This window comes from Myotis daubentonii, chromosome 9 (assembly GCF_963259705.1).
Source record: "Myotis daubentonii chromosome 9, mMyoDau2.1, whole genome shotgun sequence".
Lineage (NCBI taxonomy): Eukaryota > Metazoa > Chordata > Mammalia > Chiroptera > Vespertilionidae > Myotis > Myotis daubentonii.
In genome coordinates this window covers 65371175-65393225 of record NC_081848.1, presented here as the reverse complement: position 1 = coordinate 65393225, position 22051 = coordinate 65371175, and the positions used below count along the sequence as shown (strand labels likewise).

Below are 22051 nucleotides of genomic sequence, written 5' to 3'. Positions count from 1 at the left end.
GCAGAGGGAGGCCCAGGCCACTGGCCAGCAGGGCAGTCAATCGGGGGGCTCTGCAATTACCCAAAGAGGGAGGCCCAGGCTACCGGGCAGCGCTGCGGTGGGTGGGTGGGGCCTCCCTCTGCTGGGTGAATGATTGCAGGGTTCCTGGACTGTGAGAGGGTGCAGGCCAGGCTGAGGGACACCTCCCCTTCCCCCCCCCAGTGCACAAATTTCATGCACCGGGCCTCTAGTACTGTAATAATTAAAAATGTGATATTGTTGCAGGAACAAATAGATCAGTAAAAGAATAAATCCAGTGGGGAAAGGAAGGAAGTCAATATATGGCACTTGGACAATTCATACATACTTTACATTTACACTAATAAAAGAGAAACATCCACAAACCACGTCCACCAGCCAATCAGGAGCAAATTAACCCAACCAAGATGGCGGTGGCCATGGAGCTGGAGCGAGCAGGAGGCTTGGGTTGCCCCTGGTGATGGAGGAAGCCAAGCTTCCCGCCTGCCCTGGCCTCTGCTCAAGGCTACAAAGTTTCAGTTTTAGAAGGTAAATAAATCCCAGATACCTACTTCCCTCCACTCAAGGAGGTGCTGAAAAAAAAAAAGAAAAAAAGGAGGGGCTGGGAACTTAGGTCGCTGGGGGCCATGGCCAGCCTGCAAACAGCCATCAGCCCCTCACCCAGGCTGGCCAGGCACCCCAGCGGGGACCCCCACCCTGAAGGGGGTGTGGCCAACTTGAAAACAGCCCTCAGCCTCTCACCCAGGCTGGCCACACCCCACCAGTAGGGACCCTCACCCCATGGGGGCATGGCTGGCCTGCAAACCACCACAGGCCCCTCACCAACGCCACCCCACTTCCCAGGGGAACCCCCACCCTGCTCCAGGACACCCTTCAGGGCAAAGCAGCCAGCCCCAACCCGTGCCCAGGCCTCTATACTAATAAAAGGGTAATATGAAAATTAGACTGGGATTACTTCCAGGAGACCTTCTGGACATTCTTCTGGACAAAGCCTTGGTGGTGGGGCCGAGGTGGAGGCAGTTAGAGGCCAAGAGGGGAGGGCAGTTGTGGGTGATCAGGCTGCTGGGGGGCAGGGCCGTTGGGGGTAAGCAGACCGGGGGGGCCAGTTGGGGGCAAGCAGGCCATCCGTGGGGATCAGTTGGAGGTGATCAGGACAGCAGGGGGGGGAGTTTGGAGTTAGCAGGTCAGCAGGGGGGCAGTTGGGGGCGAGCAGGCCAGTGGAGAGAGAAGGTGGGGCCGAGCAGGCCAGCAGGGGGGCAGTTGGGGGTGAGCAGGCTGGCAGGGGAGGCAGTTGGGGGCAATCACACTGGCACGGGGGGCAGTTGGGGGCGAGCAGGCCAGTAGGCAGAATGGTTAGGGGCAGTCAGGCAGGCAGGCAGGCAGGTGAGCAGTTAGGAGCCAGCAGTCCCGGATTGCAAGAGGGATGTCCAACTGCTGGTTTAGGCCCGATCCCTATAAACCAGCAGTAGGACATCCTTCAAGGGGTCCCAGATTGGAGAGGGTGCAAGCCAGGCTAAGGAACACTCCCTCCCCCGTGCACAAATTCTGTGCACCAGGCCACTAGTACAAATATCAAATGTAAAGAAAAAATATACAAATACTAGAAAATATAAGAAATAATTTTGTAGTCTTTGGAATAGAGATTATCCTTCCTTAATGAAAAGATGGTGGTCAGGTATGATGATATACAGAGATTTTATGAATGAGTAGGAATTTTGGATCATTCTCTCTAAGGGTTTACCAATTGTGTTAGTATTTTCAAGAAATTAAATTTGGTTTTTCTGATTCTATTGTGTATTTATTTTATTGATTTCTTTTAGCTTTATTCTTTATTTTACTTAACTTTCTGTTCTTTTTGTTTTGAAGTTTTAATGATGGATATTTAGTTAATTTTAACTTTGTTTTTCTAACAAAGGATTTAAAGCTGTAAACCTCTCAGCATGGTTTTAGCTGGTCACACAATTTTTACATATTTTATTTTCATTATCATTCAGTTCAAATTATTTTCTAATTTTCATTAGAATTTCTTTTTGAACCCATGAGTTATTTAGAAATGTATTACTGCTTTTACAAATATTTGAGAATGTTATTTTTGTTAACTTTAAAAAAATGATTTCTAGCATAATTCTACTGTATCAGATAATACGCTCTATATAATTTCAGTCACTTAGTATTTGTGGAGCTTTGCTTTCTATTCAAGCATATGATCAATTTTGGTAAATATTCCAACATTGATGAACTTGAAAATAATGGGTGTTCTCTATTTCTTTGGTGTAGTGTTCTATGAATATGAATTTGGCCAACTTTGTTAATCTTGTTCACATCTCCCATATCATTACTGATTTTTTGTCTATATTTTCCTTTTTCTGTTCATGTTTTAGTGTGGTTATTGTCTTCTGTCCTTTTAGTTCACTAATATTCTCTTCCACTTATTTAATCGGCTGACATACTCAAGCTATTGAGCTCTTAATTTTATTTCTTGTATTTTTCATTTCTAAATTTTGTTTGGTTCTTTTGTAATTTTCAATTCTCTGCTGAAATTCATTTTATTATATATTTTTGAGCATGTTATTTTATATATCTTAACGTCTATGGCTATAAACTCTGATATCTGGACTTGTAGATCCATTTCTACTATCTGTTTTTTCTCTCACAATTTTTTGTTATTTGACCTTATTTTCTGGAATGTAGAGTGAATTTTGATTAAATGACTTTGTGTATGAAAAATTGCAAAGAAAATTGGAGGCTTTACATGCTATCTTCCTCTAGAGAGGTTTACTTTGCTTTTGGAAGTAAGGATGGCAGATCATCTTACCTATCAGAGATTGAGGTCACTGGAGGCTCAGTTACCATTTTTGTAAGGGTTAGTTTATTTCCACCCTCTAAGAGTGTAGCTCTTTGGACTTCCAACTAAAATCCTGGGATATTTTCCAAAATCCCTCGTCTTTGCGGGGTCCTGAACACTAAGTCAATCCTCAGAAAACTGCTGGTAGAACGGCCTCACTTTCTTAGCCCCTAGTGAATGGGTGAATGGCAAGTGTCAGAATCATCTCTTTTTGCTTTCATTTTCTGTATGATCTTAGAGATGTATTCTAAATAATCAGTCTTTTTGCAGGATCATGAAATTTTAGAGGTGGAAGTGGCCTGAGATAGCGTCTAGTCCAGTGATGGCGAACCTATGACATGCGTGTCAGAGGTGACACGCAAACTCATTTTTTTGGTTGATTTTTCTTTGTTAAATGGCATTTAAATATATAAAATAAATATCAAAAATATAAATCTTTGTTTTACTATGGTTGCAAATATCAAAAAATTTCTATATGTGACACGGCACCAGAGTTAAGTTAGGGTTTTTCAAAATGCTGACACGCCGAGCTCAAAAGGTTCTCCATTACTGTTAGTCCAACCTAAAATCCAGAGAATTTTAAGAGACTGATATTCTGATCTCTTTGCTCCTTGTCTAATGTTCTTCCATTAATATATATTTAATAAGTTAACTAGAATGAATAATGCAGTCAACATAAACTTGGTCAATATAGTAGAGGGTTAGATAGTAAAGTTTCTTCAAAGAAGTGAACACAATAGGTAATAAAGTCAAAGAAAGTGATTTATTACTCAATTGAACTACATTTTACTACTTACCTTTGCTGGAATTAGCAAAAGAGAAAGGGGACTTTACTCATTTTTTCCATAATGGATCTCATTTGGCAATTATAATATTTTACTGGGGGAAAAGAATTTTAAATTGTAATTACCTACAGATAATCTGAATCAACAAAAAAAAGTTTATGTTGAATTCGTAATGTGCGCTTTTTAGAAGTTAGACAACATTTCTGGTAAATTCCTTTATCTGATAGACAGAATAACTGATGAGTAGGGATGAACAATAGCAGAAGGGTCACAAATTCAACTTCCATTGGATTCAGGTAGTGGCATATGATAGGAATAGGGTAGGAATTGTATTAAACTGGAGAACCTATGTCTTCAGTTCAACCTATCTCTGATTCAGCTTCAGAAAATTGTTGCCATTATAGAAAACAATGGGCCCTGTACTGTTAGCTCTTCCAATTATTGAAGACTTTAATGTAGCCCCGCTGGCGTGGCTTAGTTGGTTGATCATTGACCTATGAACCAGGAGGTCATTGTTTGATTCCCAGTCAGGGCACATGCCCAGGTTGCAGGTTCAATCCCCAGGGTGGAGAGTGCAAGAGGCAGCCAATCAATGATTCTCATCATTGATGTTTCTCTCTCTCTCTCTCTCTCTCTCTCTCTCTCTCTCTCTCTCTCTCTCTCTCTCTCTCTCTCTCTCTGAAATCAATAAAAACATATTTTTTATAAAGAGTTTAATGTAAAATCTATTAGATCCTAAATATTGGTAGTGGATTTAAAGAAGAGTTTAATGTAAAATCTATTAGATCCTAAATATTGGTAGTGGATTTAAAGTTTATAAACCAGATTTTTAAGTATTTTTAAGCTAGATTATCTATACAATGGGAATGAAAGACTTCTATCACAGAACTTTCAAACTTTAAAATATACATTTATTTGATAACCTTTGAAAAAACTACTCAGTCTTGCTCTAAAAGAGTTTAAATTTTAATAGTCAAAACATACCATACAAATCAATCACTATACTCTCACATAGTGTGTATTATGGATTATAAAGAAACCATTGTGGGAGTTCAGAGAAAGGACACTTTAAATTTATTAAATATCTAAACAGAAATAAATATTGGAATTTTACATTAACAATAAATAAAAGCCAATGGAAATTTGGGTATCTAGAATAGCAATGATTTGCTAAGGAAATCGTGAAAGAAAACTGGGCAATTAGTGGTACAATATGTGGTAAAGCAGCACTTCAGTGTCCCTTAAAATTAGTTATGCTATGAGTGGAATCACAGCTCTGTGATTATAATGATTTGTAGAATGTATGTGTTTATACTACATGGAAAGCTGATACAATGGGTGTTATTCACGTTGTTGAAAGTAACATTATAATATTCTTGTATATTAGGATTTTAAATTTACTTCATGCTTTCTATTAAAAATTATTTACTTTTTTGGAACTTTTTATTTTCCATGCATTCTTTAAGCAGCTTTCAAAAGTTATTAATAAAAGTTCTTATTAAATTGTTAATGAATAAAAAAATATTAAATTTGGTGAGAAAATCCCATCTGTAACTTCAATAAAGTATCCAAGAATATCGAACCTTAAAAGTGTTTATTTTTTATTAGCTGCCTTAGGACTACAGGGATTTAAGTGTTTTATAAAAACAATAAAAGAGGAGTAATTTGATGGTTTATTTACTCTTTATAACCTTTAGAAAGTGTCATGCTTTTTAAAAAGTGCTTGCTTCAGGCTGTAGTTTTACAAGATGGGCTGTGTATTGGTCAGACCTCTTCAATTCTTGACCCTGAACAGATTTAGGGACATAGTATGTACAGCAGGCACATGTCCAAGCAGCCAAAACTGTAACTGGTACTTTATTTTCTTTTTCAAACTCATAATCCACCTCCTACGAAATTGCCCAATTCAGTTTCTCATGTTGTCTAATAAAATACTAATCACTCTTTCAGATAGTTTCTTGGTTTGATTAGCTACAAAGTATTCTAGATTAAAAAATCTGATATATAGGGGAGAGCCTAAAAGTTCATATTTTTAAAAACCTCTTTCCTAAGTAGTATTTAAACTACTGTTTTCATATTAGCCAACTTAATCTATTACAGTGATTTCTAAAATAGAAAAATATTAATATTAAAACATATACAGCAATTCTTAAAATTCTGTTTTTTATTCAACAAATATTTCTAGTTTTTTTGACATGTTCTAACAAACAATCAGAATATATTTACATGTTTAAAATAGTTAATATAATTTAGGGTGGTTTTCTAACTTTTGTGGAATATGAAGATTAAATTCTGAAGTTTTTGAAGGAAATATATGTGATACATATATCATAATCCATATTGTTCTACAGAACCCACGGTCTTTTAAAGGTAATATAATGCGTGTTAAGGAGACTCTGGAGACATATCATCTAAGTTTACCTAGTATGTGCCTTTAGGCAAGTTACTTATCCTCTTGCTAACCCAATTTCTTCATCTATAAAATGGTGATGATAAGAATACTCACCTCATAAAATTAAACCTAAGGTTAAATTAATCAAAAAGTGCTGACCAGTGATTCTCATCGTTGATGTCTCTATCCCTCTCTCCCTCTCCTTTCCTTTCTCTGAAATTAATAAAAATAATTTAAAAAACATTCTACTTGATCATGGTATATAATTTTTTAGACATTGTTGGATTTCATTTGCTAATATGGTATTGAGAATTTCTTTTTGTCAAAACTTCTCAGAGATATTGGTTTTAGTTTAATTTTTTTGTATTATCTATGTTTGGTTTTGGTGTCACAGTAAACAGGGCTTATAAAATGAGTTGCAGTGTGTTCCTGTTGTATTTTTCTGGAAGAGTCTGTGTGAACGTAGTGTTAATTTATCTATAATAATAAAATCATAATACGCTAATTAGACCAGATGAGCTTCCGGGCAACCTTCCAGATGAAGCTGGGGCTGCGAGGGAAGCCCAGTCCTGGGTGCCACAGGGAAGCCTGTGCCGGAAGCCAGGGGAAGGAAGGCCCATTCTTGCACGAATTTCATGCATCATGCCTCTAGTCTTGAAATATTTGGTAGAGTTCTTCAGTGAAACCATCTGGCCTGGAAACTTCTTTATTTAGGAGCTATTAACTTAATGGTTGTAGAGCTATTTAGATTGTCTATATCACCTTGGTTGAGGTTTGGTAGTTTTATGGTTTTTGAAGAATTGGTGTATTTCTGTAACTTGTCAAATTTAAGAGCATGACCTTGTTCATAGCATTTCTTATGAACTTTTTAATGGCTGCAGTATCTTTGTATATGGTTTCTTTTAGCTCTTGAGCATAGTTAAAATTGTTCACTTAAAGTCTTTGTCTAGAGGCTGCCCACGATACCTTTGGTGGGTGTTCCGATCCCAATTGCAGCCATATCACCAGCCTTTTAGATGGGGATCAATGCCAAGCAAGAAGAGCCGGGAAAGGAAAAACTAAGATGGTGGCATAGATAAACACCGGGAAATCGCTGCCTCCCACAACAACTTCAAAAAAAACAACATAAAGACAAAACGAACAGCATCCAGAACTACAGGAAAGCTGGCTGAGTGGAAATTCCAAAACTAGAAGGAAAGAAAACCACACTGAGAGCCAGAGGAGCTGCGGAAGTAAAGTGCAGAGGTACGGATGCTCGTGCGCGGAAAGGGGCTGGTACCCGAGGACGCGGCTGTCTTTTTAAATCGAGAGGGAGTCGCAAGCTCCCGACTGCTCTGAACTCCGGTTCCGGGAAGTCTCTGGGGACCCAGGACTCATACAGGGAGAAACTGGACTGTCTGGCATCGGGCAGAACTCGGAACTTGAGGTCGGCTTTCCCTCAGAGGTTCTTGCAGCAAGTACCGGGACACTGAGACACTCGGCCCCTTAGGGCAGGGCTGGGAATCCGCCATAGCTGCTTGCTCCGCCCTTTGATTCCCTGAGACCCCGCCCCACCCAGGCTGCAGCAGAGGCTTTTGCATATGAATGCCCCGGCCCTTTGCAACCTGAAAATTACCTAACAAACTGCAGTGGGGCCACAGACCCAGAACTTCCAAGAGAAGGCCCAAGGCCCCACAGCAGCTTGCATTGCTTCACAGCTGGGCCTCATCAGGGTACCTCCAAACTCCAAAAAAGGAAGGGGAATCTGCAGTTCTCTTCGTAGCTCCTGCTGTGTAACCTCAGGCAGAGGCTAAATTAGCACCTCCTTAGATCCAAGAGCCAGTGTACCCAGTGGTCAGAGGGGGACCATCCAGATTACAACTCCTCAGATCCATAAGGGACACACTCAGGGTGCAGACTCAGTGAGCACCAAATCCCCACTGAAGCAAGTCTTGCCCCAGAAGGGTGTCTTCAGCACAGAAGTTCTCCCACTGCAGACACAGCTGATTCTCACTGCCAATTGGCCTGGAGGTCAATTCCTCCCAGTGAGTCTACAACAATCAAGGCATAACTACAATAAGACTGTGCAAAAAGCCCACAAGGGGGTACACCAAGAGTGTCCACCTCAGGTAACTGGGGAGGCTGAGCCACTGGGCCCTACAGGACACCTAGCACACAAAACAACTCTACCAACACAGGGAAGCATAAAAAATGCGGAGACAATGAAACAGGTCACAAATGACAGAAATGGAGGAAAGCAAACGACTGGATATAGAGTTCAAGGCCACGTTTATAAGGTTTTTCAAGAATTTTATGGAAACTGCCGATAAATTTAGTGAGGCCCTCGATAAATCTAGTGAGACTCTCGAGGATATGAAAAAGGGCCAACTAGAAATTAAGCATACACTGACTGAAATAAAGAATAATATACAGAGATCCAACAGCAAACAAGAGGGTCCCAAGAGTCAAGTCAAAGATTTGAAATACGAAGAAACAAAAAAGACCCAACCGAAAAAGAAAAAAGAAAAAAGATTCCAAAAATATGAAGATAGTGTAAGGAGCCTCTGGGACAACTTCAAACGTACCAACATCAGAATTATAGGGGTACCAGAAGAAGAGAGAGAGCAAGATATTGAAAACCTATTTGAAGAAATAATGACAGAAAACTTCCCCTACCTGGTCAAAGAAATAGACTTACAAGTCCAGGAAGCGCAGAGAACCCCAAACAAAAGGAACCCAAAGAGGACCACACCAAGACACATCATAATTAAAATGCCAAGAGCAAAAGACAGAGAGAATCTTAAAAGCAGCAAGAGAAAGACAGTCAGTTACCTACAAGGGAGTACCCATACGACTGTCAGCTGATTTCTCAACAGAAACCATGCAAGCCAGAAGAGAGTGGCAAGAAATATTCAAAGTGATGAACAGCAAGAACCTACAACCAAGATTACTTTATCCAGCAAAGCTATCATTCAGAATAGAAGGTCAGATAAAGAGCTTCACAGATAAGAAAATGCTAAAGGAGTTCATCACCACCAAACCAGCATTATATGAAATGCTGAAAGGTATTCTTTAAGAAGAGGAAAAAGAAAAAGGAACTCTTACCATTTGTCACAGCATGGATGGAACTGGAGAGCAGATAAATACCACATGATCTCACTCATTTGTGGAATATAATGAACAACATAAACTGATGAACAAGGACTGATCCAGAGACAGAGAGGCATTGATTGGACTGTCGGACCTTGGAGCGAAGGTAGGGGAGGGTGGGGGTAAGGGGGAAAGATCAACCGAAGGACTTATATGCAAGCATATAGGCCTAAACAATGGACACGGACAACGGGGTGGGTGAGGGCATGAGCAGGGGGGGGGGGGGTAGAGGGTAATGTGGGGATAAGGACACATATGTAATCAACACTAATAAAAGAGAAAAATGGTAATTGGCGTACGAGCTACCCTTTTCATTGGCTAATCAGGGCTATATGCAAATTAACTGCCAACTAAGATTGGCAGTTAACTGCCAACAAGATGGCGGTTAATTTGCGTATGTAGGCACAATGCAGGGAGGCGAAAGGGAAAGCAGGAAGAAGCCCCCTGCCACTGACAGTGATTGGAAACCCAGGGGGGAGCTAAGACCTGGGGGGCAGGGCAAAGGCGGCCCTGGGGCCGCCTTTGCCCTGCCCCCCAGCCATGATCAGAGAATCAGGTGCCTTTTCCGCCCTGGCCAGTGATAGCAGGAAGTAGGGGTGGAGCCAGCGATGGGAGCTGGGCACGGTCGAAGCTGGCAGTCCCAGGAGCTAGGGGTCCCTTGCCTGGGCCTAAAGCGAAGCCCACGATCGTGGGGCCGCTGCAGCTGCAGGTCCCCACTGCCCGGGCCAGACGCCTAGGCCAGAGGCATCAGGCCTGGGCAAGGGGCCGATCCTGCGATTGGAGGGTGATGGGGGTCAACGCCTGAGGGCTCCCAGTATGTGAGAGGGGGCAGGCTGGGCTGAGGGACACTCCCCCCCACACACACCCAGTGCACGAATTTCGTGCACCAGGCCCCTAGTATCTTAATAAAAAATATATTAAAAAAATAATAAAGTCTTTGTCTAGTAAGTTCATCATCTGTAATTGCTCAAGGACAGTTCCTCTTCATTTCTTTCCTGTGTATGGATCACACTTTCCTGTTGTTGTTGTTTTTTCCATGCCTTGTAATATTTTGTTTAAAACTAGACATGACCCTTTTGAATACGTGGCAACCCTAGAAATCAGTTTTCTCTTTCTCACCAAGATTGCTGCTTGTCATTATTTGTTTTTGACATTTCTTAAATAATTTTGTAAAGGCTGCAGTTTTTGTAATATATGGCTATTGAAGTCATCATTGTGCTTTTTTAGCTTATCAGCTTTGCTTGATAGAGATTTCCCTAAATACATGGGGCCAAAGGGAAAAAGCACACACCTCCTAGTCTTTGCAGAAGGGCTCCCTGCGTGTGTGTGTGTGGCACACCTTCAGTACTCAACCAGGCAGTTTTCAAGTCTGCCTGTTGAAGTTTTCAATGGAAGCTTTAGATTTCTCCAGTGATACCTTGTGTTATGGTGTGGACTAATTCTGGAGTATTACATTATTTTAAACAGAATCAGAGGGGGTTTCTACATAACTGCTTCCTGTCTGGCTTTGGGCCTTTTCCTTTCCTTCCCAGAGAGTCTGTCTTTGCAGCTCCTCTTCTTGTTAGTGGGGGTGGTTATAGTAGGTGGGAGAACAGGGCATTCTCTGATGTTCTTATTAAGGCTGATTATCAGGGTGGGGTCTTCACAAGAGTTTTGATCCCTCCCTCATATTTAATGCTGAATGAAGCCTGTATTCCTGCTCCTCCTAGAGCTGTTTTATTTTCCTAGCCTTCTTCTCTCCTACCTGCAGTGGGTTTCCACGGGTGCTCTCGTGCTGCAGTTTTTATTGCCCTTCCCTCTGTAGATTAGACTTTTGTTCCTTAGGGGAGATAAGGAAGGTAGAATTTTCAGTTGTGGCTGTTAGTTCCCTTCCCCTGGGTCAGTTCCACTAGTGTCCTTAGCTTTAGTGCTGTTGTTGTTTTGTGGGTTTGTTTTGTTTTGTTTTTTGTTCTTTCCCCAACAGATTAAGGTTTTTGGTCTGGAGGGGAAATAGAGAAGGTGACTTATAATTGCTCTTCTTCCCAGCCAGTACCACCAGAGAAAGCTTTCTCAGGATTTTCCCCATCCTTCACTGTAAGTATCTAGTGGGCTTCCTAGAAAAAAGTAAAAATAAAAAAAGCCTGGTAGAAGGTATAAACTTCATTACTTTGGGGCCCCTCAGGGGATTCACAATCTTACACTAGCCCACATTCTGTCTTTAGCAATTTATTAAGATCTTTTAGCTGAGGTCTCTTATCAGTATTCAGTAGTTTATGTCTCAGGTAAGCAAATTTGCAATTTGTTCAGTTTTTTTCTTGTTGTAAGGGTTAGAACATGCTCTTTTTATCTCTATAGAAAGAGCTAAAACTGGAAGATTTAAGGTCTTAATTTCCCTAAAATCTTTCTTCTTCTTTTTGATGTAGGAAGCAGAAATTCAATATGAAGAGCAGATTGGTAAAATTATTGTGGAGACACAAGAACTTAAATGGCAAAATGTGAGTATATTTTTTTCTCAGATTAGCATTCTTAGCAGTTGTTTTTAAATGTATTCTAATCTTTGATTGCAAAGTTAATTTTTAAATTTTCTAAACATATTCAGAATATTAAAGTTCCCACTAAAATTGTTAACATTTGGGCTTCCAAAAAATTGAGAATAATTTTTATTCAGGCTTTCTGATAAAATAACTAAGAATAATACTGAGTATAATGCTGAAAACTGAACTATTTCACATCTGAGAAATATATTGTATGTTTTAGAGGAGTCAAAATATTTTTTTTAAGAAGTGAAACCTCAGAACTGTACATGTGTTCCTAGGTTGTTGTTACATACTGTATCCAAATATTTTTATAAAAAGAATACTAGATCTGATTTTCTCTCTAGCCTTATCTATGGCCCTTCTCACTATTTGGCAATATTGAAATAGGAACAGGAGGTAACATAAAAGAATCAGAATTCAAGTGGCAAAGGATAATTATTAAAAATTAGCTATGAGAATTAAAATATTTTAATGTAATTGCTAACTTCTGGAGAAATGAAAGTTGTGTGAGAGTAGAAATGTAATTGTGATATGCTTATATGACTCTGCATTGAATAAAAATTACATAGAGTGTAAAAATACTATTAACTTAAGCCACAATTTTTATATAATTGTTGGAAGAATAGAGGGAGGAGATGTAGGTTAATGACTGTACAAGAAAGCTAAACTATCATAATAGGAGATCAATAGATAAACTTTTACATTGTTTAATCAACATATAGTAAGAGACATGGAGTCAAATAACAGAAATATTTGAAAGGCCTAATAGTTTTAAATTAAGAGGATTATTTGATAAAAATAGAAGAAAAAATATAATGTTATCTTGAATCTGAAGAACAGAACATAGAACTTCTACCAAAAAGGGTGGGGAGGGAAGGGAAAAAAGAAATGGAATCATATATGTGGATTTTTTTCAAAAATGCGCTGTGTTAGAGTAAAATCTCTGATATTTCTCTTAGCAATATTTTTTCTGCTATATCTCCTTGGGTAAGGGAAACAAAAGAAAAAAATAAACAAATGGGACTGCGTCAGACTAAAAGTTTTTGCACAGCAAAGGAAACCATCAACAATGAAAAGACAACCTACTGAATGGGAGAAGATATTTGCCATAGTACAGTAGATGAGGGGTTAATATCCAAAATATATAAAGAACTTATACAACTTGACACCATAAAAACAAACAGTCCATTTAAAAAATGGGTAAAGGACCCAAATGGACACTTCTCCAAAGTGGGCAAACAGTTGGCCAAGATACATATGAAAAGATGCTCAATGTTACTAATCATCAGAAAAATGCAAACTAAAACCACAATGAGATATCACCTCACACCTGTCAGAATGGCTATCCTCAGTAAATCAACAAACAAGTGTTGGTGAGGATGTGGAGAAAAGGGAACCCTCATGCACTGTTGTTGGGAATGCAGATTGGTGCAGCCACTGTGGTAAGCAGTATGGAGGCTCCTCAAAACATTAAATGTGGAATTGCCTGTGATCCAGTGGTTTCACTCCTGAGTATGTATCCAAAGAAACCAAAAACACTAAGTTGAAAAAATACATGCACCCTTATGTTCATTGCAGCATTATTTATAATTGCCAGATTGTGGAAGCAGCCCAAGTGCCCATCAATAGACGAGTGGATAAAAAAGTGGTGGTACATATATACAATGGAATGTTATTTAGGCATAAAAAGAATAAAATCTTAACAATTGTGACAGCATGGATGGATCTAGAGAGTATTATGCTAAGTGAAATAAGCCAATCAGAGAAAGACAAATACAGTATGATTTCACTTAGTGGAATCTAAAGGACAGAATAAACAAACAAAATTGAAACAGACTCATAGATACAGAGAACAAACTAATGGTAGCCAGAGGGGAGGGGAGTTGTGGGGCTGGGAGAAAAAGGCAAAAGGATTAAAAAATACAAAATGGTAGTTACAAAATAGTCACAGGGATGTAAAGTACAACATAGGGAATATTGTTAATAATATTGTAATAACTATGTACAGTGTCAAATGGGTACTGGAAATAGCTGGGGGAACACTTTGTAAAATATATGATTGTCTAACCCAGCCGTGGGCAAACTACGGCCCGCGGGCCGGATCCGGCCCGTTTGAAATGAATAAAACTAAAAAAAAAAAAGACCATACCCTTTTATGTAATGATGTTTACTTTGAATTTATATTAGTTCACACAAACACTCCATCCATGCTTTTGTTCCGGCCCTCCGGTCCAGTTTAAGAACCCATTGTGGCCCTCGAGACAAAAAGTTTGCCCACCCCTGGTAACCACTAAGCTGTACAGCTGAAAGTAACACAAAATAGTATTGAATGTAAACTAACCAAAAAATAAAATTAAATTTTAAATGCCCTGTGATAGCTATGGTTTTGTAAAAACTTAGTAGTATTTCATTGTATTTAAAGAATCATATGTTGCTATATGAACATTTGTGCCTAGATCATAAAATTGGTTTATTTGGAAATTCTAAGACTACAGTCTGCTTGTGTACAAGGAATGTTAATAACTTTTGATGAAAGATATTTTCTTGAAGAAAGCTTTGCAGCAAGCTATGTTTAGAGTTTAAATTTTAATAAAGTAATGTATCTATCTACATGAATAAAAGGGAAACATGCAAATTGGCGTCACTCTGCTATGCCCGCCAGCCAATCAGGATGAGTATGCAAATTAACCCAACAAAGATGGCAGTTAATTTGCATATGTAGACGTGGAGCGAAGACTGAAAGCTCCGGCCCAAACGAAGACTGAAGACGACTAAAGACTGAAGAGGCTTGGCTTCTCTGCTGTGGCCGGAGCGAAGGCCTGGGTCCCAGGTGCTGGAGGAAAACCGGTGCCAGCAGCCAGGGGAAGGAAGGCCTATTGCATGAATCTCTTTGTGCAACAGGCCTCTAGTAGATATATAAAAGCCTAATGACCCTTGTGACCAGTTGCTATGACACACACTGATCACCAGAGAGCAGATGCTCAGTGCAGGAGCTGCCCACTGGTGGTTAGTGCGCTCCCACAGCCAACCTCCCATGGCTTGCCAGCCCTGATTGGCTCCGATCGCTGGCCAGGCCTTGGGACTTCACTCGTGCATGAATTCATGCACTGGGTCTCTAGATTTATCATAAAGAAGCATCTGGAAGCAAAATAATTGTTTGATGATTTCACGACAGTAAAAAAATCATAAAATTGGTTTAAAATTGCATTTCAAAAGCATGAAATTATATATGCAACAAATATACTTAACTTTTATTTACATAGTGAAGCCAATTAAAGTTTAAACTGAAAGAGTTGCTAGAATTTATGTCTTAACTTTTTATCATTTTTTAAAATAGGAAACTCTTCAGAATCAAAAGGAAACATTAACAAAGCAACACAAAGAAGCAATGGCAGTTTTTAAAAAGCAGGTAATTTCATATGGATAGACTAACACTATAGTATTAAATATAACATCTCCTCTTTATGAATATTATAAGCTTCTATCCATACACACTGAAGACACACACAAAAACATATTATTGGAAGCAGGAAATGAATAAGGTTATTTTGAATCATAACATAATAAAGAGTATAATGTGGTAGAATGAGTTAGTTATGGAGAGAAATTGGGAAAACTATTTTCTTGTAGATGTGTTTTCATCTGTTCTGAATAAATCAGGGTAATGATGTGGGTGTTCTTTTTCTCTCCCTTTTCCCCTTCCTCTGTTTAATTAGAGTATTCTAGGATCTTAACCCTTTCAACATTACTTCTTTACCCAAGCTAGAATTGTATCACTGATGAAAAGCAGAGCTGCAGGTAGGGAGATGTAAAAGATGAGGGGATGTGATTATCATGCACTGAAGCCTCCATAAATATTAACCACCAGCAACTAAGTAAGACTAGTAGAAAAATAGAAAAAAAGGAAAAGAAAAATATTTTTAAAGAACCGAATAGCAACTCCTTTGTTATTTTGAATTCTATAGCTCTTCTTTACAACCTCAACTTTCTCTCTTCAGTCCCTAGTTAGAAAATATAAGTGTAAGAAATATGTTCCTGAAAAATATCCTCTGGAAGTGTTTTTTCTTATAGCCTTTCCAACATGACTTTAAAAAATTCATTCCCCCGCCCCTTTTTTGTCTTCATCTCCATATAGGTGTGTTTAGAAAAACAAATGTATAAAAAGAAATAAACCTATACACCGTAAATCACTAGTGGGTTAAAGTCATTGGTAATTTATACTTTAGCATAGATTTATTTAGGCAAATGATAAACTTTTTTTAGTCTGAGATTGGCCTCATCAAAATTATGGGAGTTTTAATTGAAGGGTAAGGAAGCAGAAGCCAAATGTATATAGCATAATCTTCTTTAGGAGAGAGAGCAAGTGTTTGTTTCCGATATCACAAGGGACTTTGAGCTAGATAAGGATATCCAGGTATCTCAAGAATAGAGGAGAGAGTGCTTTGGGATTCTTTTTATTTATTTATTTATTTTTAAGGATTCTAGAATGTAACAAGACATATAGAAAATTAGATGGAGAAATTCCAAAGAAAAATTTCATTTCTTTTTTTTAAATTCTTTACTGTTTAAAGGATAACATATAGTATTACATATGTCTCCTTTTTCCCCCCTTACCTCTCCCCAGCCACCCCCCCCCACAGCACATTCTCTCACTTCCCTACTGTCTGTGTCCATTGGTTGTGCTTATATGCATGCATACAAGTCCTTTGGTTGATCTCTTACCCCTCCACACATACCCTCCCCTGCCTTCCCTCTGAAATTTACAGTCTGTTTGATGCTTCTCTGTTTCTATTTTTGTTCGTCAGTTTATGTTGTTCATTATATTCCACAAATGAGTGAGATCATGTGATATTTATCTTTCTCTAACTGACTTATTTCACTTATCATAATACTCTCCATGTCCATCCATGCTATTGCAAATGATAAGAGTTCTTTTATACAGCAGTGTAATATTCCATTGTGTAGAAGTACCACTGTTTTTTAATCCACTTGTCTGCTGATGGGCAATTAGGCTGTTTCCAAATTTTAGTTATTGTAAATTGTGCTGCTATGAACATAGGGATGTATATGTCCTTTCTGACTGGTGTTTCTAGTTTCTTGGAATATATTCCTAGAAGTAGGATTACTGGGTCAAACTGGAGTTTCATTTTTAATTTTTTGAGGAAACTTCATACTGTTTTCCACAGTGGCTGCACCAGTCTGCATTCCCACCAGCAGTGCATGAGGGTTCCTTTTTCTCCGCATCCTCGCCATCACTTGTCATTTGTTGATTTGTTGATGATAGCCATTCTGACAGATGTGAGATGGTATCTCATTGTCATTTTGATTTGCATCTCTCAGATGATTAGTGACTTTCAGCGTGTTTTCATATGTCTCTTGGCCTTCTGTTGTTCACTTTCAAAAAGTGTCTAAGTCCTTTGCCCATATTTTGATTGGATTGTTTACCTTCTTTTTGTTAAGATGTATGAATTCCGTATACATTTTGGAGGTTAGGCCCTTATTAGATACTAGAGGAACAGTGCACAAAAATTTGTGCACTCGGGCAGGTCCCTCAGCCCAGCCTATGCCCTCTTGCAGTCTGGGACCCCTCGGAGGATGTCCACCTGCTGGCTTAGGCCCGCTCCCTGGGGGATCGGGTCCAAGCTGGCAGTCAGACATCCCTCTGGCAGCCTGGCAGCCCTTTGGGGATGTCCACTTACCAGCAGGGAGCAGTCCTAAGCTGCAGTCAGACATCCTTAGTGCTGCTGAGGAGGCGGGAGAGGCTCCCACCACCACCGCTGTGCTGGCAGCCATCAGTCTGGCTTGTGGCTGAACAGAGATCCCCTGTGGGAGCGCACTGACCACCAGGGGACAGCTCCTGCATTGAGCATCTGCCCCCTGGTGGTCAGTGTGTGTCATAGCGATCAGTCATTCCCAGTCATTCTGCTGTTAGGGTCAATTTACATAATATCCTTTTATTATATAGGATAGAGGCCTAGTGCATGGGTGGGGGCCGGCTGGTTTGCCCTGAAGGGTGTCCCGGATCAGGGTGGGGGTCCTGCTGGGGTGCCTGGCCAGCCTGGATGAGGGGCTCATGGCTGTTTGCAGCTGGTCACACCCCCTTCAGGGTGGGGATCCCCACTGGGTGCCTGACCAGCCTGGGCGAGGAGCTGATGGCTCTTTGCAGTCTGGTCAAGCCCCCCCGCCCCCAGTGGGGATCCTCACCCCATGGAGGTTTGGCCAGCCTGGGTGAGGGGCTGATGGCTGTTTTCAGGCTAGCCACACCCCCTTTAGGGTAAGGGGTCCCCACTGGGGTGCCTGGCCAGTCTGGGTGAGGGGCTGAGGGCTGTTTTCAGGCTAGCCAAGCTCCCCGGCGACGGAAGCTCCCAGCCTCTCCTTTATTTATTTATTTTTTTATTCTGGGATTTATCTTCTATAATTGAAACTTTGTTGCCTTGAGTGGAGCTCAGAGCCAGCCTCAGCTGGCGGGAAGCTTGGCTTCCTCCATCACTGGGGCAACCCAAGCCTCTTGCTCGCTCCAGCTCCATGGCCATGGCCATCTGAAAGCACGTATCTTGGGTTTATTTACCTTCTATAATTAAAACTTTGTTGCCTTGAGTGGACATCAGAGCTGGCCGCAGCAGGCGGGAAGCTTGGCTTCCTTCATCACTGGGCCATCTAAGCCTCCTGTTTGCTCTAGCTCCATGGCTGCTGGCCGCCATCTTGTTTGGGTTAATTTGCATATAGTCGCTCTGATTGGCTGGTGGACGTGGCTTAAGGCGTAGCAAAGGTACGATCAATTTGCATGTTTGTCTTTTATTAATGTAGATAACATTGGCAAATGTGTTCTCCCATGCAGTGGGCTTTCTTATTGTTTTGTCGGTGGTTTCTTCAACTGCACAGCAGCTTTTTATTTTGATACTAGAGGCCCGGTGCACAAAAATTTGTGCACTCGGGAGGGAGGGGGGTGTCCCTCCCCTCAGCCCGGCCTGTGCCCTCTCGCAGTCTGGGACCCCTCGGGAGATAACAACCTGCTGGCTTAGGTCTGCTCCCGGGTGGCAGAGGGCAGGCCCAATCCCTAGGTGCAGCCCCTGGTCAGACTCAGAGCAGGACCGATTGGGGAGTTGGGGCGCCACCCCCTGTCATGCACAGAGCAGGGCGGATCGGGAGGTTGCGATGCCACCCTCAGTCATGCTCAGGGTAGGGCCGACTGGGGGGTTGTGGCACCGCCCCCTGTCACACTCAAGGCAGGGTCGATGGGGAGGTTGTGGCGCCACCCCCTGTCACAGAGCAGGGCCCATCAGGGGGTTGGGGAGCTCCCCCCTGTCACGCACAGAGCAGGGCAGATCAGGGGGTTGGGGCGCCGCCCTCTATCACCCACAGAGCAGGGCCGATCAGGGGGTTGGGGCGCCGCCACTGTCACACTCAGGGCAGGGCCCATGGGGAGGTTATGGCTCTACCCCATCACACACAGAGCAGGGCCCATGAAGGGGGGGTTGGGGCGCCACCCTCAATCACCCACAGAGCAGGGCCGATCAGTGGGCTGGGGCGCCGCCACTCTTACACTCAGGGCAGGGCCGATGGGGAGGTTATGGCTCTACCCCGTCACACACACAGGGAGGGGGGGGGTTGGGGCGCCGCAACCTGTCACACACAGAGCTGCAGGGCTATCAGGGGGTTGGGGAGCTCCTCCCTATCAGGCACAGAGCAGGGCTGATCAGGGGGTTGAGGCACCTTCCCCTGTCATGAACAGAGCAGGGCGAATAGGGAGGTTGTGGCCCCGCCCCCTGTCACACACAGAGCCGCAGGGCGATCAGGGAGTTTGGCCGCTGCCCCCTGTCACACTGATCCTGGTGCCGGGAGGCCTCTCAGCTCCGCTGATCCTGGTGCTGGGAGGCATATTACCCTTTTACTATATAGGATAGAGGCCTGGTGCACGGGTGGGGGCTGGCTGGTTTGCCCTGAAGGGTGTCCTGGATCAGGGTGGGGGTCCCCACTGGGGTGCCTGGCCAGCCTGGATGAGGGGATGATGGCTGTTTGCAGCTGGTCACACACCCTTCAGGGTGGGGGTCCCCACTGGGGTGCCTTGCCAGTCTGGATGAGGGGCTGAGGGCTGTTTTCAGGCTGGCGGGTGACTGAATCTCCCAACTGCTCCTTTTTTTCTTTCTTTTTTTTTTTTTTTTTTTTTATTCTGGGCCAGCTTTAGCTCTGGCTCCAGCTCTGAGGCCTGTGCTGCTGAAAGCAGGTATCTGGTTTGTTTGGGTTCTATAATCGAAACTCTGTATCAACTCCAACTCTGAGATCCCGGCGGGCTGAAAGCAGGTTTCTGGGGTTTTGTTTAGCTTCTATATTTGTAACAATGTTTCAAACTGCAAGCTCAGAAGCCGTCAAGGCAGGCAGGGAACGTTGGAGTTCTCTGTCACTGAAGCAAACAAGCCTCATGTTTCAAGCTGCCTGGCTGCCGGCCGCCATCTTGTCTGGCAGTTAATTTGCATATCTCGCTGATTAGCCAATGGGAAGGGTAGCAGACGTACGCTAATTACCATGTTTCTCTTTTATTAGATAGGATAGTCTCATTTATTTATTTTCTCCTTAGTTTCCTTTGCCATAGGAGCTGTATCAGTGAAGATGTTGCTCAGACACAACTTTGTCTAATATCCTTGCAGTGCTTAGAATATTTAACTAGTTTTTTTTGGCAAGTTTACTTTAGTTTTCCTGTTTTAAAAAGTCATTGTTTATTATACTGTTACATGCATTTTTAAAATTTTCAGGATATATTGTCAATGCAAATACAAATGGTATTTATTTCATAACAGTGTGCCCTTAGAAAATGTTATGTTATTATTTATGAGTAGATAGCAAATTACTGAAATATTTAAGAAAAAACTTCTGGAGGGCAAAACTAAACTTTCAAGAATGATTGTTGTCTCTAATTCATTTCCTTTGTTGACTGGCTTTTTCCTTCCATTCATGTTTTATTATTTATTTTCTCATTCATTGTAAAAGCATATTCACATTTTATCAAGTTCAAACAATAATCATGTAAAATATATCTATAATCTCACTGTGTAAATCACTGTTAACAGTTTACTTACCTGTGTTTTAATCTTTATAATTGTTTGTAGTTGCAAATGAAGATGTGTGCCTTGGACGAAGAAAAGGTATTAATTAATTTTTTTAACAATTTAAAGCATGGTTAAATGTATTTAAGTAATTGTTGCCATAATGGAAAGGAGCATTAGTAATACACTAATGGAAACTGTTAATTGCTGAAAATGTTAGACACAGAAAGGACCCAAGGGAATCGTGTTACTTGACCACTGTTATTTTGCAATTGAGAACATTGAGACCTATCAAGACTTGCTGAAGTTCAGTATCCCATTTTGAAGTGGTAAAGTTGGGACTAGAACCCAGATCTCTTCAGCCCCCAAATTAATGCTATTTCCACTCTACTGCAATTAAGTGTAATATTTTTTAGTGCTTTTTAATGCAATTACCTTCTTTAAAAAACATTAAAATGATTGTCATCCGGGTGCCAACCAACTGGAAAAGAGGACACAACTCCAAACAGTCCTAGAAGTTCATCTGGCATTAAACATTTTTCCTAGCTATCTAATAGTTAATACATGTTTTGAGTATGTCAATGAACATATCACTTATAATATTAATAATTTATGGTTTGTTATTTTTAGCTAAAGACCTTCTTTTAAAAATTCTCCCATATCCTTAAATTTATAAGACAAACGTACCTGTATTTTGTTAATTAAAATATATTTATTCTAGCTATATGGATTAAATACTTAATTATACAGTATTCACAAGTTCTCAAGAATGGTGTATTGATAAAATTTGTTGTTATAAGATTTTTCATTTCATGATATTCATAATCTCATAAATGACTTACTGTAATTTTACAATGTTTTGAAGTCTTTAGAAGTTTACGTTGTAGTGTGGATACAAGTGTAAAGCCTGTGAAGTATTACATTTACAGTGGAGAGTTTGGTTCTTAAGCTCTTATATTTCCACCTTAATAGTATTATTTACATAGGAAAATACTGAAATATAGTTTTTTACTTAAAGGGAAAATATCAACTTGCTACAGAAATAAAAGAAAAAGAAATAGAAGGATTGAAAGAAACATTAAAAGCATTACAGGTAAAGTAATAAGTATTGCTTAAAAAGTAATTTGGCATTTTAGCATTGTATCAATAAAATATCATTAAACATGTAAGCTAGCAATGCAAAGCTAATAAAAAAAATCACCTATGATATATAATATATAATTTAGTACTTTTTATCTTAGAATCTTGAATTTCAAATTAGAAAGATTTTTGCTTCATTTTTTATTTTAAAAAGAAATATTAAAATAACTTTCATTATTTTTCAT

At 40.7% G+C, this 22051-nt stretch overlaps 1 protein-coding gene across 1 annotated transcript in view; it reads left to right on the top strand.

The window, feature by feature from the left end:
• The window catches only part of CCDC73 (coiled-coil domain containing 73), a 65729-nt gene that overhangs the window by 2168 nt on the left and 41510 nt on the right, over positions 1 to 22051 (top strand). The window contains exons 2-5 of the mRNA XM_059709213.1: positions 11572 to 11643; positions 15023 to 15094; positions 20790 to 20825; positions 21745 to 21819. Coding sequence (XP_059565196.1) covers positions 11572 to 11643; positions 15023 to 15094; positions 20790 to 20825; positions 21745 to 21819 — 255 coding nt within the window. The remainder of the gene's footprint in view (positions 1 to 11571; positions 11644 to 15022; positions 15095 to 20789; positions 20826 to 21744; positions 21820 to 22051) is intronic.